Here is a 13,954-nt window from a genome sequence, read left to right as displayed (position 1 = left end):
GTGGTACTTCTACTGGAAACAGGCATGAAAGCAGACTTTGAAATATATAGTAACAATTGGTTATTCACATATTTGGTTGGTCAACAGCGATTATGGATAAAGTGCAGAAATAATTGATCTTTTTATCTCTATCAGCGCTATACTCCAATCACTCTTGATGTAGCATTACACAGCTCTTATTTCAAAAAGTTATGGACTGCCCAGAACAAAAAATGTCACATGGTGTTTGATCCTTGCACTATGCAGAACTTCAAAATGCACGTGTATAATACAGCACTCAAGCTGATTTACTGTTGAGTAGAGGACTGGCTTGTAATGCAACCGTGCTTTGTTGACGGGGTTTTTATGTTTATATTTTTTTCTATAACGCGTATTCCCTGTTGACAAAACTTGACTCATCCATGTGACTAAGCAGTATAGTGTTCAACCTGTTTAGAACTGCCCGTGGCAGAGTCTGCCTTGTGAAGAGTTTTGATTGAATATCTTAATATTTAGACAAATAATTAACCAGCCAATCGAAAGGGAAAATAAACGGAAATTAAACTGTAATGGAGGTGACCTTACTATGAAATGGCTGAAGGATGTCTTGCTAAAACGATATGGCTGTATTTTCTATTTAAAAAGAACAAATTAATATCTTGTGTGAAATTGTTTTTTGCCTATGGACATTGAACTAATAAAGGTTTATTATTATTATTATTATTATTATAACGTTCTATATTGCCGCGTCTTTTGACCATTTCCGAGATGCTGAACTCCTACAAAAATACTGATAGACTGGCGATCTTTTCATGCATCGAGAACACATTCGATCTCGTACATTTATGAAATTTTCCATTGTTCAAATGAGATCTCGTTCAGTTATGAAATTTTCCATTGTTCAAATGAGATCTTGAATGATGTTGATAAACTTCCTTTTAGGTATGTTTTCTAGTAGTATGGCGGTAATAGGACGTACCGGCCTATTATTATTATTAGTATTATTATTATTATTGTTATTACACTGACGATTCTTAAGAGTTTGTGGTTCTCCTAGTCCTCTTCATAGTTAAAACTATACAGCTGACTTAGGATTTGTGTTGCCTAGCCTATACACATATCTGCCCAGTTGACCATGCACACACACTAATACAGACTACGAGTGACCACCACTAGCTGCCCACAAAGTACTGGTTCTGACACTCATTCTTGAGAAGGAAAGTCTTCCTATTTCATCCTCACCTTTGCCATGGCACGAACGAGACTGCATGAAAGTACACATGATTGAAAGCGGTTTTATCGAATTCGTGACAACATGCAAGAATAGAACAGAAAAGACAACTATAAAACATAAAATACAGAAAACTTAAAATAACATCGAACAAATAGATTGTCGTACTCCACGAGCTGCACTTGCAAAACGAAAATGGCTAGAAACAAGGAACTAAGTGCTGGAAAAATATTCTGACACGAAAAGGATGGACACAACTGACGGATCATTCTTACAATGTTGCTATAAAAAAAAAAAGGACACAGGAGATTGCCCTGTCCGAAATACCAGCAGAGAGGAGACCAACAATATCAATGGTTATGATCGTTCTGGATGTAAGCAACAAAGACTTCACAATACTAGCAGAAAGTTTTAATTGGAAAGGAAAAGATAGAGGATACAGTTTGAGGCAGAGTGGAGATAAACCAATCATGCCATATGGGGAATTGCTAATAGGAGCTGAGACAGCAACAATTAAGGAGCAGGAGCCAATTATGTGGAAGATCAAAAAGAGAACAGATGAACTGCATATATCGGACATACCTCTCTCTAAATCCCATTGAAAGCCACAATTTAGCGTTTTGAACAGAAATTCCAAGCAAAAGAGACAAAAGCTAGAATGCCCCCCCCCCATCAAATATTAAATGGAATTAGAATTTTAGAAACAGAAAGGGAAAAACTCTATACAATGCAAAAAGTATTCATTCTATATGGATTTCTTGTTAAAACGTGGTACTGAGGTTGTATCCACCACAGAAAATGCAATAAATGTGTGAAGGTAGGACACATGCCTAAGAAGTGCAGAACACAACAAGAACAGACGAAGCAACAAGGAATAACTCATATTAGTGAGTTAACAATCTTTCCCAAAGAGAGCAAACAGCAGCAACAAACTGAGAAAGAAGAAGAAACAACAAAATAAACAGGAACTAATTCAACAAAACATGGGAGAAACAGGGAATGGCAAACAACAGCAACAGTCAAAAGAGCAACAGAAAGAAGCAGAAGAAAAACAACAACAACAAGATAAACCACAGATTGAACGACTAAAGTGCGAAGTAAAACAGCAACAACAACAATAACAAGCTGAGAAACCACAAGTAACACAAAAACCAGAAACGATGACAACAGAACAAATACTGAAGAAAAAAGCCAAACGAAGCCATTAAGAAACAACAGGAGACAAGAAATTACTACAACCTTGACTTTAACGAAGAGCTAGCAGAAGAAATGCAGTGAAAAAACAAAAAGATCCGTTTATGACAAAACTCCTACAATCAAATACAAACTATATAGTTGATAAGCAACTCTAAAAATTTATTTCAACAATTACAATTACCCCTCAATTAGAAAAAGAAACAACAACACTAAACAGTATGATATTATAGCATTTTTCCAAACATAACATGACCCCTCTAGGTACACATACAACTATGTAGAGGGCTTACCCTGTAGTTTTTAGGAAAAAATATATAGGGATACCCCAAAAAAAGAAACAACTGATAAGTTTGTGGTACATGACCATCCAGCTCGCGTATGATTAATAGAACCCAACTAATACATGGCATTCAAGCAAACCTAACAGCTTTGTTACCTCATGCAGCAGAGCAACTTGATAAGTAGTTGCGTTCAGTGCTTTTCAAAGAATAGCAGAGAACTCGCCCCATGGAGAAGTCGCCCTGGGGGGAACTCATCCCAGGTATCAGGAGAAGTCGCCCCATGGTGGTCGGAGAATTCGCCCCACTTCGTCTAGAGAAGTCGCCCCACTTCGCCTGGAGAAGTCGCCCCAAATATAATATATATTATTTCTGAGATGTCGCCACACGGTTGTTAAGGCTTGATTTATTGTTGTTTTTCTTCAACTTAAAAACTTATTAAATCTATAAAATGCGAAATTTTGTCAAGTTTTCCATTTGGTCAACTCTGCTTCTGTACTTAACGAAAAATAATTTAATTATTTTTGTAAAGTGCTTTTACGCTGGTTTTATTTGATAAATTTAGGAGACTATAACATTTATTAATTATACGACGTAGATTAGATAATGAAGAATTTGATTGTATTGTGAAAGGAATTACATCTCTCTCTATTTTACATTCTGCTTTGTTTAAAGCCTGATGTTGAGTAATAATACGGGCTTTGTTCAGCGCAGAATCAACTATATGTGTATGATAATTTCTATTTTGTAAATATGTTTGTAATTTATTCAACGAATTTTATAATTGACAAACATCTGAAATAATGCGTCGGTATATTTTCTACTGGCTATATGATATACCGTTTTTACATGACATGGGATGACATGAATAATATTCCACACATTGGTGGATATTAGTTTCCTTGATATAAATATTTGTAGAGATAGTGTTATCAATATTTGATATCACATTTACATCTAAAAATGAAACATGCGTACTAGATGCAGTATAAGTCAATTTAATTGTCGGATGAAAATGATTTAGGCGATCAATAAATTTTTTCAGTTCTTCAATTGACTGCTTCCAGATATAAATATGTCATCGAAAAATCTGAACCAAAGAGATGGATTAAACTTTTCGTTTTGAAGAAAACCCTTTTCAAATTTACCCAAATATCTACACAAGATAGTGTGCTATTGTTAGGATTGTTATCAAGAAAATATTTACACGCTTTAATACCATCTGCATGCTGAAAGTTGGTATATAGTGATGTTACATCTAATAATACCAGGATTGAAATTACCAGATAGCTGTGGAATAGACTTCAACTTTTTAATGAAATTTGTTGTATATTTAATGTATGATTTAATTATGAGTTTTGGGTAATATGTAGAATTGAGGTGTACGCATGTTAAGAGGGAAAGTATCAAATTCCTAATATACGGAATTTTCTTTTTAGCCATCTCATTAATGCATGTTGAAATTTTTTATTTAATTTCTATTGACGGATCTTAGACAATATGTTTGTAGTTGTTTTCATCATTTAATTGACGTTCAACTTCTTTAGCATAATCTTCTTGATTCTTAATAATAATAGTGTTTGACTTATACTCCTTTTTAATCACTATACTGTCGTCATTCATTAGATTATATAAAGACTTCATTTCGTCTTAAACATATTACTATGTTATTGCTTTTTATGATTACCAGTTAATATCTCTTTTGTGAACGCGTATAAATAAAAATCTAAATATGAATCACGTAAAAGATGTTTTAATTCTGTTATAAAAAAGGTTATCTGGGTTTTGGGGCGACTTCTCCAGACAAAGTGAGCGACTTCTCCAACCACTCTGGGGCGACTTCTCCGGATGCGTTGGGGCGAGTTCTCCAAGGGCGAGTTCTCCGCGGGGCGAGTTCTCTGCATGCCCTTGACAAACATGCCTCGGCAACCATGTGTAAAATATCCATTCGGAAATATTCTCCATGGAGTAGTAATGCTAAAGACCAGCTTCCCACTCAAGAGAACTCCGTAAGGCTGAGAGACTCGGGCTTTCATCCAGTTTTACTATCTAAAGGCAAATATGTGAGGTGGCTAAGAAGTATGTCACAAACATAATTCATGCAGCGAATTTAACCTACTTTAGCACTATGATCACCGAAAGTTCCAACTGCAAAATGATCTTCGATATTACTAACTTGCTAATGTCAATGAACAAACGTACACAAATTCCAACGACCTTCACACCCACCCTAGTTGAATATCCGACCCTGTTTGCAAATTTGTTCCGTGAAAAAGTGCAATCCATTAGAGATCAACTTGACAACGCAATTTAAATTGACTCATCATCACCACACAGTTGTGATACAGAATTTCAAAGGCAACTTTTAATAATATTTTAGACTGTGCATACAAATTTCTTATGGACAATCCTGATGAAGAGCGACCCAAAGTCACGTGAACTCGATTCGATTCAGACATCACTACTGGTTGAATATTGAGGTTCAATATGGCTTTCACTTACCAGTTTTATTAATACTTCTATCTTATCCGGGGAATTCCCATCATGTTTCAAAAGTGCCATTGTAAAGCCGGTGTCGAAGAAACAAAAGCTTGATCCTAACGCTTGATCCTAACGATTAAAAAAAAATACAAAAAAAAAACAACAACAAAAAACAAGGAAACTACCGCCCCATTTTTAACCAACCTTTCTTGTCAGAAATCTTAGAAAAGTTGTTTTTCCCAACTAGTGTCTCATCTGAATTTAAATAGTCTTTTTTTTTTTTTAGCAATTTATAGTCTGCATATGGTCCTTCCACAGTACCGAAATGAGCCCCGTATTATAAGGTTCTAAAAGCCAGTCTTCATCCTACATTAAATATTTTCATGATATTTGCCATTTCAAAGCACGCCTGCATCTCATGCAGTACATGTGATGTAGACAATAAAAATAAAGGGTCGTGTCTAAAAGAAAGTATGTACATTATTCCCTGACGAGATTGTTATAATCCACATGATGGTCCAAATAGCCCAATCGTCTGGATTACTTACTGTACGTAGAAAGAAGGAAAGAAAGAACGAATCAACAAAAGCATGAAATGAAAAGATAAATAAAATGGAAGACCAAGTGAAAACAAACGGAAGCTATATTAAATATAAGAGATCTATCATGGCGATTGAAACTAAATGTAATAAACAACCTTGAAAACCTCACAAATGCAATCCACGACCTTGAAACCCTACTTCATAATCTTGTATGAAATTATTTCGTGATTTACACTTTCAGTTTTGATTGCTGTCTTCTAAGAACCACTGCAACTGATAAATTTGGTAACTGTCTCCTAAATATAACAGCACTCGAATACATCGTTCAACAAAATTAAATAAATATGCAAAGTTTATATACAATAAAATCAAACAATTCATAAAAGCAAGGAGTACAACTAATTGTTTAATCTAATCGTAAATGAGGAAAATATGCATACGTTTTGCTGTTTTGTTTCGTAAAATAAAGCAATCGAGCGACATCGTATAATTGAAAATAATAAAATTAACCATGATGTAATCGCCGTCCGATAGTAAAGCCTATAAATATATATTAAGGAGTGTACAGGTAGAAACGACAGTTGTCAGAAACGAAACAAGGACAGGTGGGGTTCTATTTGTAGTTTCATACTAACAGTCTGTTATAAGACGAAATAAAAGTACATGAAATTTCTTTTATGCTATACTACTCAGGAATAACTGTCTGTATTTATTGATTTATCGATGGTTGTTTGGTTTCTGTTGTGTTTCTTGGTGCATCTTTTGATCCGCCAATCGATTTAGAAATATATCGATTCTTCAACATCGATACGTTACTTGATTAAATTAACTTATTGTTCGACATATTGACACATGTTTATTGTTTGTTATTGTTGTCGTCGAAATAGTTTTGTTTTGCAATTATGTACTAATAAATAATTATGTACTAATAAATTAAGGAGCAAAAGTCAAGGGTAGGAGAACCTCGGTTAGAAAGCATACTTTTCGATAGCATGCTAAAATGTATAAACATATAAACAACATTGTCTCCGCTCTACAATGACGTAGATAACAGGTTTTTAAATTGTGGTACTCTGACAACAGTTAGACGATTAAAATAATGCCTTGAAAACGCTAAAAATGCAGACCCGTCATGGGGCTTCGCCTTTTGGGTCCCACTTTAGGGGTTCTAACTCACAGACTCCGTACTTTTTTAGTCCAACACGTCGGTCCTACACGTCGGATCGTGGAGATTTTATTTTAATCCGACTGGAGTCACCTATGACCACAGAGCTATATGCTACGCTTACTATGAACCAAACGGAAAAGTAAATGTTGCCACATCAGAATCTTTTCTATATGTTTTAAGTTTAAGAAAATAAATATGCTGAAAACAATATTTGATTTGTCAAGAAAATAAGACACTACATTCAGTTAGAATTTGTTAAGACTAGTCTTTTCAGGTACAACATAACATAAACAGGACCTTTTTCTTTGCAACAGACTAATTTATGTGTGAATGAAAGACAAAATCTGAAATCGAGTGCATGATCGGTAATGTAAATAAAAAATTAATTTCTCAGGCCATGTTTATTGTATCATATATTAGGTTAAATTTAATTGGAATAAATGCACATATGTATTTGTCTAGCTGTGAAGGCACCTACGATGCTGTTCCTGTAAGTACTAGAGAACAAAATTATAAATTCACAGAATTTTATTTATATTCAACACAAGATAACTCAATGGTTAGACCACAATATGTAGAGAGTTACATAGTCAGTTTGACATAACAAGGTAACAAGGCGGAGAGAGAGAGAGAGAGAGAGAGAGAGAGAGAGAGAGAGAGAGAGAGAGAGTTGAAACAGAGAAATCTTTAAATGCTGTCACAGCTACTTACTGTACCAAGTGGACTCAATACATTTGCTAATGTGGAAAATTTCATCGCACATGGATTTAATGAATGAAAGGATAGGAATAGGAAACGGAGAGAGAGAGAGAGAGAGAGAGATTATGTTCGTTTGTAGGCATGAAAATAATCAAAGACATCATATTTTAGTAATTACTGACTAAGTAAGCGTGGGTTTATCGACTGAAAATTGAAACGTCGTAGTTGAGAGAGAGAGAGAGGTCACGAAATATCCACATCGGTGGTAGTCGTTCAATCGTTGAAATCAGATTCCATCTGGACTCTCTCTCTCTCTCTCTCTCTCTCTCTCTCTCTGTACACACTATAATTTAATAAAGTATCATTGTCAGATAAATCCAATGAACTATCTCACGTTCCCATCAAAATGTTTAATTCCAGTCCTTTCGGGGATATTGTGATAGCCTCTGTCCGTCTATATTTGATCCCAAAGCATGGAATGGAATTTCACGAAACGTTGTAGTTATGTTTCCCCAGTTGTGACCATTTAGGACAGAATATCATTCTCGTCTCCCGCCCTTGGGGTCACTGGAAAGTGATCAAAAGTCAAATATACAAATATTGCAAATTTTATGTATTTTGTTATATAGTAGGAAGATGCATCCCATGTGTGACAGGTTTTTATGGCTCCTTCGTCACTATTAAAGGTGCTCTGATTAGTCAGAACGGGTCATGGGGTAATTTGAGGAAATTTTGCCACTCGGTGTATTTCTTTTTTCATTTAGGTTATTGCTTATTTTTTAACATTAAGCTTGTGTCGAGCACCTGTGGTCCCTATCAGAGGGTGAGGATGAGTACCTGAGGTGGGTGGGCGGATGGGTTGAACACACATATTTACCTATTGCTCGCATACGCACAGTCACGTTTTGATGATACAAATTTAGTATTAAGATATAAATGTTGAACCTTATACCGTGTTAAAAGTTGTATACAGGTATATTCCGACAACAACTGATAAAAAGTAAATATATAAGCAAGATAATGCCAAAATATACTAAATATAGGTATGACGTATTCTGTAAAATCAGCATTAGGTACGTGTACCTACATTAGTCACGCGATAAGGCCGTGTAAATTACTGAGGAAATTCTCCACTGCATGATTCATTGTTCGGAACCATTTAAATAAAAACAAAAAAAAAAAATAAAACAAAATAACACGTAATAATAGCATAATTAATTCATTGCAATGATAATATCTTACGGGTCGAAAGTGTGGGTTATTTTGGTAGAAATTTATTTTCTACTTCAAATATAATTTGTAATTACTTATACAACTGATGAATATATTTCTTTAACAAGTAATCAGTTATATACTTTTTAATAAACTTAAGAGCGGATTTGACGTATATATCTTTGTTTAATTATTGTGCCACACAATGTAATAAACATAATGTTATCTTCTAACAGTAAGGGCACATTGCTAAGAAACAGCTTTTTATTTACTAACCTCAATCTGGTACGTTCAATTGTCGTGATCTCATATGCCCGTATGTTCTAGAATCATCCATCCAATCATGTCTGTTTTTAGCTAACACGTGAGCAAGACGGTATAAAATCACCAACGGCTGCTACGTCGCAGCAAATGCGAGCGAATTTACAGAGACACTAGTACTGCAAATACAGCAAATACAGCAAGTGACGCCTTTACTGGATAGGTAATTATATTAAGTTGATTTAAGTATATCTAGTATTTAAGTGCTAGGGGGGAAAAAGTTTCACCAAATTTTGTGTTGCTGAGTTTCAAGATTTGATTTAATGTTCCGTCATAGCTGAGAGATCTCGTCTGATTGTTTTTCAGTAGATACGAACTTAAATTATCATTTCATTCATGCACTGGTTTAAAAAAAACGTATGTGTTTCAGAAATTGTTTACTTACTACTCGAGTCCATTAGCTACTGTACTGATTTGTTCGTTTTTTTTTTAAATTGTCATCCGATTTTGATAATTCAATATGGCGGAAGGGGTTGGGGTACAAGTAAATCCCGCCATAACCATCGTAGATTAAAGAAATGAAGCACGGACTTTTGTTACTTGTATAATCGAAGTGCGTCTAAATATTGGTTTTAAAATGTCTGCTGCAAGATACGGTTTAATATACAAAGATTAAAACATTTAATTTTAGGTTAATGAACCTAAAAGTTCGTGCAAGGCTCCTAAACTTTCTTTTATATAAAACTAATTTTAAATGACGAGTGTTCGCTGGTTTTTAATGCATGTTAAAGGTTGGTGGTAAAGTAGATAAAGACATTGCATTCGCTGACCGGATGCTATATAGAGGTTAGGCGTGGGGAATTGACTTGCCGAAATTAGTTTTGGCCAAAATACATGTGAAGATGAATGTATTATAATTTTTAATTGAATAATACAAATTAAGAACTTTTCTTTTATGTGATTGTGATTATACACAGCACTATTTTAGTAATTCAGTTTTTATTTTGTAAAAAAAAATATTTTACAGTTATATACGCCCATGTCGGCCAGTTGTGAGCAACAACTTAATTTCTGTAAACATGGATCTCGTGTTATTTCGGGTCAAAACTCCATTTTGTATCAAGAAAGTTGTCAACTCGCTGCTTGAACAGGATTTTAAGAAATTCCCTGGCATATAGTTTGTTTCTAAATTCTTAAGTACTTTTAACCCATAAACAAGACATTGTAAACACATTATATCCTATTCATTGTTTCTCTTCCACTTATTAGCTTATATTTTTTATATAAAATGTTGTACTTTACAATTTTTCTTACAATATTGGTTTAGGTTGCTTAATATCTCTTGCCATTTATTGGCATCGTTACGTTGAGTTTTGTAAAACTAGCTATAAACCTGACCAGATTACTAAACAGCTGACAGCATTGTATGTGTGTGGTTAGTTGGTGCTTTAATACTTTTTGCTTTTAATTCTGTGGGGGATATTATGATTTTGCTGTTTATTATACTACAATCAAGTATGACCAAGTGATGTCAATCACTTGAAGTATATTTTTCTTTTCTTACTGTTCAAACGTACAAATCATAATACACGTCTTTAATTCCATATGGTTTTAGAGTATTTTAAGAAAAGAGTATGGATCTGATAGTTTTATTAATATCAGCGAATATTCAGATTCTAAATACATTAAACAAAGATAGGTATTCATTTCTCCATTCTCTACTCCAGGGTAGCTTAAACGCGAAAGGTATATAAAAAAATTCATTGAACTCCAGCATTCCAGTTTGTATGTCAGAAGCAATATATCGTTTTAAGTTTCATAAAATGGATCAATTTTCAACCAAAATGCTATTTTATTGGCATGATATATTAATTGAGGACTGCATATTTTGACTATTAAAAATATTCAGTGCCAGATATTGTACATTTTTATTCAAAATCTAGATTTACAGTAGTTTGGCTAGACACTGCATTAATCTCTATGTAGACATTTGTCCTACTGAAATAGAATATTTGGCTATTCACAGTTTGGTTTTCACATTGTTTTTATAATTTGTTTCGTTTAGGCAATTCATAGTTTCATATCCAGAGTGTAATTCTGGAAACGTTCAGGTACTTCATACACTAAATTTATGGTTTGTAATATTTATTATTTATCCATGTGAAAAAGTGCAGAACATGTAGTAGATACCTTGAGTATATTACCTAAAGGTGTTGTCAGGCTTATTGTGTTGCAAAAGTGCATAATGATAATTTTTAATCAGTTCATAAGACTTGTAAAATGTGAAATGTATTGTCCGATTTCTATGCTGTTTAAAGTCTGTTGTGAATGCATATTGTTCTGACATCTGGAAAACAATGCCCATCATTGCCTGGATATTTTAAATATGTCTTGTTATTATTTTCAGATAAAGATGCAGATTTTTGTGAAAACTCTAACTGGCAAGACCATCACCCTTGAGGTTGAACCATCAGATACAATTGAGAATGTGAAGGCCAAAATCCAAGACAAAGAAGGAATTCCTCCAGACCAGCAGAGATTGATCTTTGCTGGCAAACAGCTGGAAGATGGTAGAACTCTCTCAGACTACAACATTCAGAAGGAATCTACTCTTCACCTGGTACTGAGACTGAGAGGCGGTATGCAAATTTTTGTCAAGACCTTAACAGGCAAGACCATCACACTCGAGGTTGAACCTTCTGACACAATTGAGAATGTGAAAGCTAAGATTCAAGACAAAGAAGGCATTCCACCAGATCAGCAGAGATTAATCTTTGCAGGAAAACAGTTGGAAGATGGTCGCACACTGTCAGACTACAACATTCAGAAGGAGTCTACCCTTCACCTTGTGCTGAGATTGAGAGGTGGCATGCAGATTTTTGTCAAGACACTTACAGGCAAGACCATCACTCTGGAGGTTGAGCCATCTGACAGCATTGAAAATGTCAAAGCCAAGATACAAGATAAGGAAGGTATTCCCCCAGATCAGCAGAGGTTGATCTTTGCTGGCAAACAGCTAGAGGATGGCAGAACCCTTTCTGACTATAATATTCAAAAGGAATCTACCCTTCATTTGGTACTGAGATTGAGAGGTGGTATGCAGATTTTTGTCAAGACCCTTACAGGCAAGACAATCACTCTTGAGGTTGAGCCATCTGATTCTATTGAAAATGTGAAAGCAAAGATCCAAGACAAAGAAGGCATACCCCCAGATCAGCAGAGATTGATCTTTGCAGGAAAACAGTTGGAAGATGGTCGCACACTGTCTGATTACAACATTCAGAAAGAGTCTACCCTTCACCTTGTATTGAGATTGAGAGGTGGTATGCAAATTTTTGTCAAGACTTTAACAGGCAAGACCATCACTCTGGAGGTTGAGCCATCTGACAGCATTGAAAATGTCAAAGCCAAGATACAAGATAAGGAAGGTATTCCCCCAGATCAGCAGAGGTTGATCTTTGCTGGCAAACAGCTAGAGGATGGCAGAACCCTTTCCGACTACAACATTCAAAAGGAATCTACCCTTCACTTGGTACTGCGACTGAGGGGTGGTATGCAGATTTTTGTAAAGACCCTAACAGGCAAGACCATCACTCTTGAGGTCGAGCCATCTGACACCATTGAAAATGTAAAAGCCAAAATTCAAGACAAGGAAGGCATCCCACCTGATCAGCAGAGGTTGATCTTTGCTGGCAAACAATTAGAAGATGGTAGAACCCTCTCGGACTACAACATCCAGAAAGAATCAACTCTCCATCTTGTATTGCGTCTAAGAGGTGGCATGCAGATATTTGTTAAGACGCTTACAGGGAAGACCATCACACTTGAGGTTGAGCCTTCTGATTCTATTGAGAATGTCAAAGCAAAAATTCAGGATAAGGAGGGAATTCCCCCAGACCAACAGAGATTGATCTTTGCTGGAAAACAGTTGGAAGATGGTCGCACACTGTCAGATTACAACATTCAGAAAGAGTCTACCCTTCACCTTGTATTGAGATTGAGAGGTGGCATGCAAATTTTTGTCAAGACACTCACAGGCAAGACAATTACCTTGGAAGTTGAACCATCAGATACCATTGAAAATGTGAAAGCAAAGATTCAAGACAAAGAAGGCATTCCCCCAGACCAGCAGAGATTGATCTTTGCAGGCAAACAGCTAGAAGATGGTAGAACATTATCCGATTATAACATCCAGAAGGAATCCACTCTCCATTTAGTATTGCGTCTGAGGGGTGGGATGCAAATTTTTGTAAAGACCCTAACAGGCAAGACCATAACGCTTGAGGTTGAACCATCAGATTCCATTGAAAATGTGAAAGCAAAGATCCAAGACAAGGAAGGCATTCCCCCAGACCAGCAAAGATTGATCTTTGCTGGTAAACAGCTGGAAGATGGTCGCACACTGTCTGATTACAACATCCAGAAAGAGTCAACCCTTCACCTTGTGCTCAGATTGAGAGGTGGACTGTAGAAGTTCTTTCAGTTTACTTTTACTTGGATTGTAGTAACATTTTGCAACTGAAGTGTATGTTATTCCAACACTGGATTTTTAAAAAATTACTATTAATCATATCATCTTTTAAAATTCAAACAATATTTGTGTGCACATACAGAAAATTGTTTTAAAATATACAATTATAAATTTATGTGCTTTACTCAATTAAAATGAATATAAAATAATTGTGTTTAATCTAATGATCACATTCTTCTTGAAACTTGTGGAGTGGCCCTGCGTCTATTAAGATACCTGCCCTTATTGGTGATTACGCTTGGTCATAAAACATCAGATGAAATTTAGTAGGCATATTTGTATTTTTTTTTTAGAAATTCTGTGCTCCAGTTTTCAGAAGATTCTGGCAATTTGATCTTGGGGGGCAATTTTCTACATTTTTGACAATCTTTTGTC

At 35.3% G+C, this 13,954-nt stretch overlaps 1 protein-coding gene across 1 annotated transcript; it reads left to right on the top strand.

The window, feature by feature from the left end:
* The first annotated feature begins 9,168 nt into the window (after nt 1-9,168).
* LOC149800898 (polyubiquitin-C) lies at nt 9,169-13,728 on the top strand. The gene is made up of 2 exons (XM_089954961.1): nt 9,169-9,271; nt 11,456-13,728. The coding sequence occupies exon 2, from the start codon at nt 11,462-11,464 to the stop codon at nt 13,517-13,519; it is 2,058 nt and encodes a 685-aa protein (XP_089811087.1). The 5' UTR covers nt 9,169-9,271; nt 11,456-11,461; the 3' UTR covers nt 13,520-13,728.
* The last annotated feature ends 226 nt before the right edge of the window (nt 13,729-13,954 follow it).

Source organism: Sinohyriopsis cumingii, chromosome 4 (genome assembly GCF_028554795.1).
Source record: "Sinohyriopsis cumingii isolate HCF-2022 chromosome 4, ASM2855479v2, whole genome shotgun sequence".
NCBI classification, from domain to species: domain Eukaryota; kingdom Metazoa; phylum Mollusca; class Bivalvia; order Unionida; family Unionidae; genus Sinohyriopsis; species Sinohyriopsis cumingii.
The sequence above is the reverse complement of the archived record's forward strand: the minus strand, read 5'-3'. Positions and strand labels throughout refer to the sequence as shown.

Coding starts and splice junctions, on each gene's coding strand:
- LOC149800898 (XM_089954961.1), top strand. CDS start 11,462: ATGCAGATTTTTGTGAAAACTCTAACTGGCAAGACCATCACCCTTGAG.